The following is a 1,020-nucleotide window of genomic DNA, read 5'->3' as shown; positions in this document are numbered from 1 at the left end:
AGTAAATGGTGAATGACAACATAATGTCAACATTTTCCACTCATCATTAAACAACTATATATGTATAGTAAAATTTGTAATATAAATATCACATCTTTGTAATAAAGAAATGCACCTCATATAAACTCTTTCATAATTTGTATAAACTCTCTCTATTCTCTCCAAGCTTTCAAGTTTCTTTGTTCTTCATCCAAGTTTTAAAGTTTTGTGTATTTGAAGTTGTTGTGGTTACCCTAATTTTATATCACTTTATTAGCACAAAAGCTCTAATCAATGAGACTAAACAAAAATGAAAGACTCATTGATCTTAAGCAAGTCACAATATGTCCAACATTGCAAAGATTGAATTCCATGCTCTAGAATATAGTGGCAAAAACTACATGTCATGGGCCATAGATGTTCACATACATCGTGAGGCAATGGCCATTTCAGAAACAATTATAGAAAGAAATGTTTATTCTCCTCAAGATAAAGCAAAAGTAATAATTTGCCTTCGTAAAGACATGGAAGAAATGTTAAGATATGAATACCTAAATACCACTGATCCAAACATTCTTTGGAATAACTTGAAAGAAAGATTTGACCATCAAAAGGAAGTTATACTTCCAAATGCTAAGGTTGAGTGGATGGCATTGAGGTTTCAAGATTTCAAGAAAGTGAATGACTATAATTCGACCTTGTTTAGAATATGTCCACAACTCAAGTTTGGTGGGGAAGAGGTTTCTGATGTTGCAATGATATAGAGAACTCTCTCTAGTTTTCATGCATCGTGTATAAACTTGCAGCCACAATATCGATTACAAAAGTTCAAAAAATATTCTGAACTTCATACTTGCCTCCTTGTTGCTGAACAAAACAATGAGCTCTTGATAAAAAATCATGAGTCCCGTCCAACGGGTTCAGTAGCACTTCCTAAAGTAAATGCAACCAATACTAATGAACCTAGAAATATTATGCGTGGACGAGGATGTGGTTGTGGTCATGGACATGGTCGTAGCCATTATAATCAAAACCACCACT

General features: G+C 33.5%; 1 protein-coding gene across 1 annotated transcript; it reads left to right on the top strand.

Annotated features, from left to right (window-relative positions):
* The first annotated feature begins 323 nt into the window (after window positions 1–323).
* On the top strand, window positions 324–743 carry LOC145139850 (uncharacterized). Its single transcript, XM_079073533.1, has one exon. It carries the CDS (start codon window positions 324–326, stop codon window positions 741–743), a length of 420 nt encoding a protein of 139 aa, XP_078929659.1.
* Window positions 744–1,020: the final 277 nt, after the last annotated feature.

Source organism: Lactuca virosa, chromosome 9 (assembly GCF_052849685.1).
Source record: "Lactuca virosa cultivar CGN04683 chromosome 9, Lactuca_virosa_CGN04683_v6, whole genome shotgun sequence".
In the NCBI taxonomy this organism is placed as follows: Eukaryota; Viridiplantae; Streptophyta; class Magnoliopsida; order Asterales; family Asteraceae; genus Lactuca; species Lactuca virosa.
This window is presented reverse-complemented; position numbering and strand designations above follow the sequence as displayed.

Coding starts and splice junctions, on each gene's coding strand:
- LOC145139850 (XM_079073533.1), top strand. CDS start 324: ATGTCCAACATTGCAAAGATTGAATTCCATGCTCTAGAATATAGTGGC.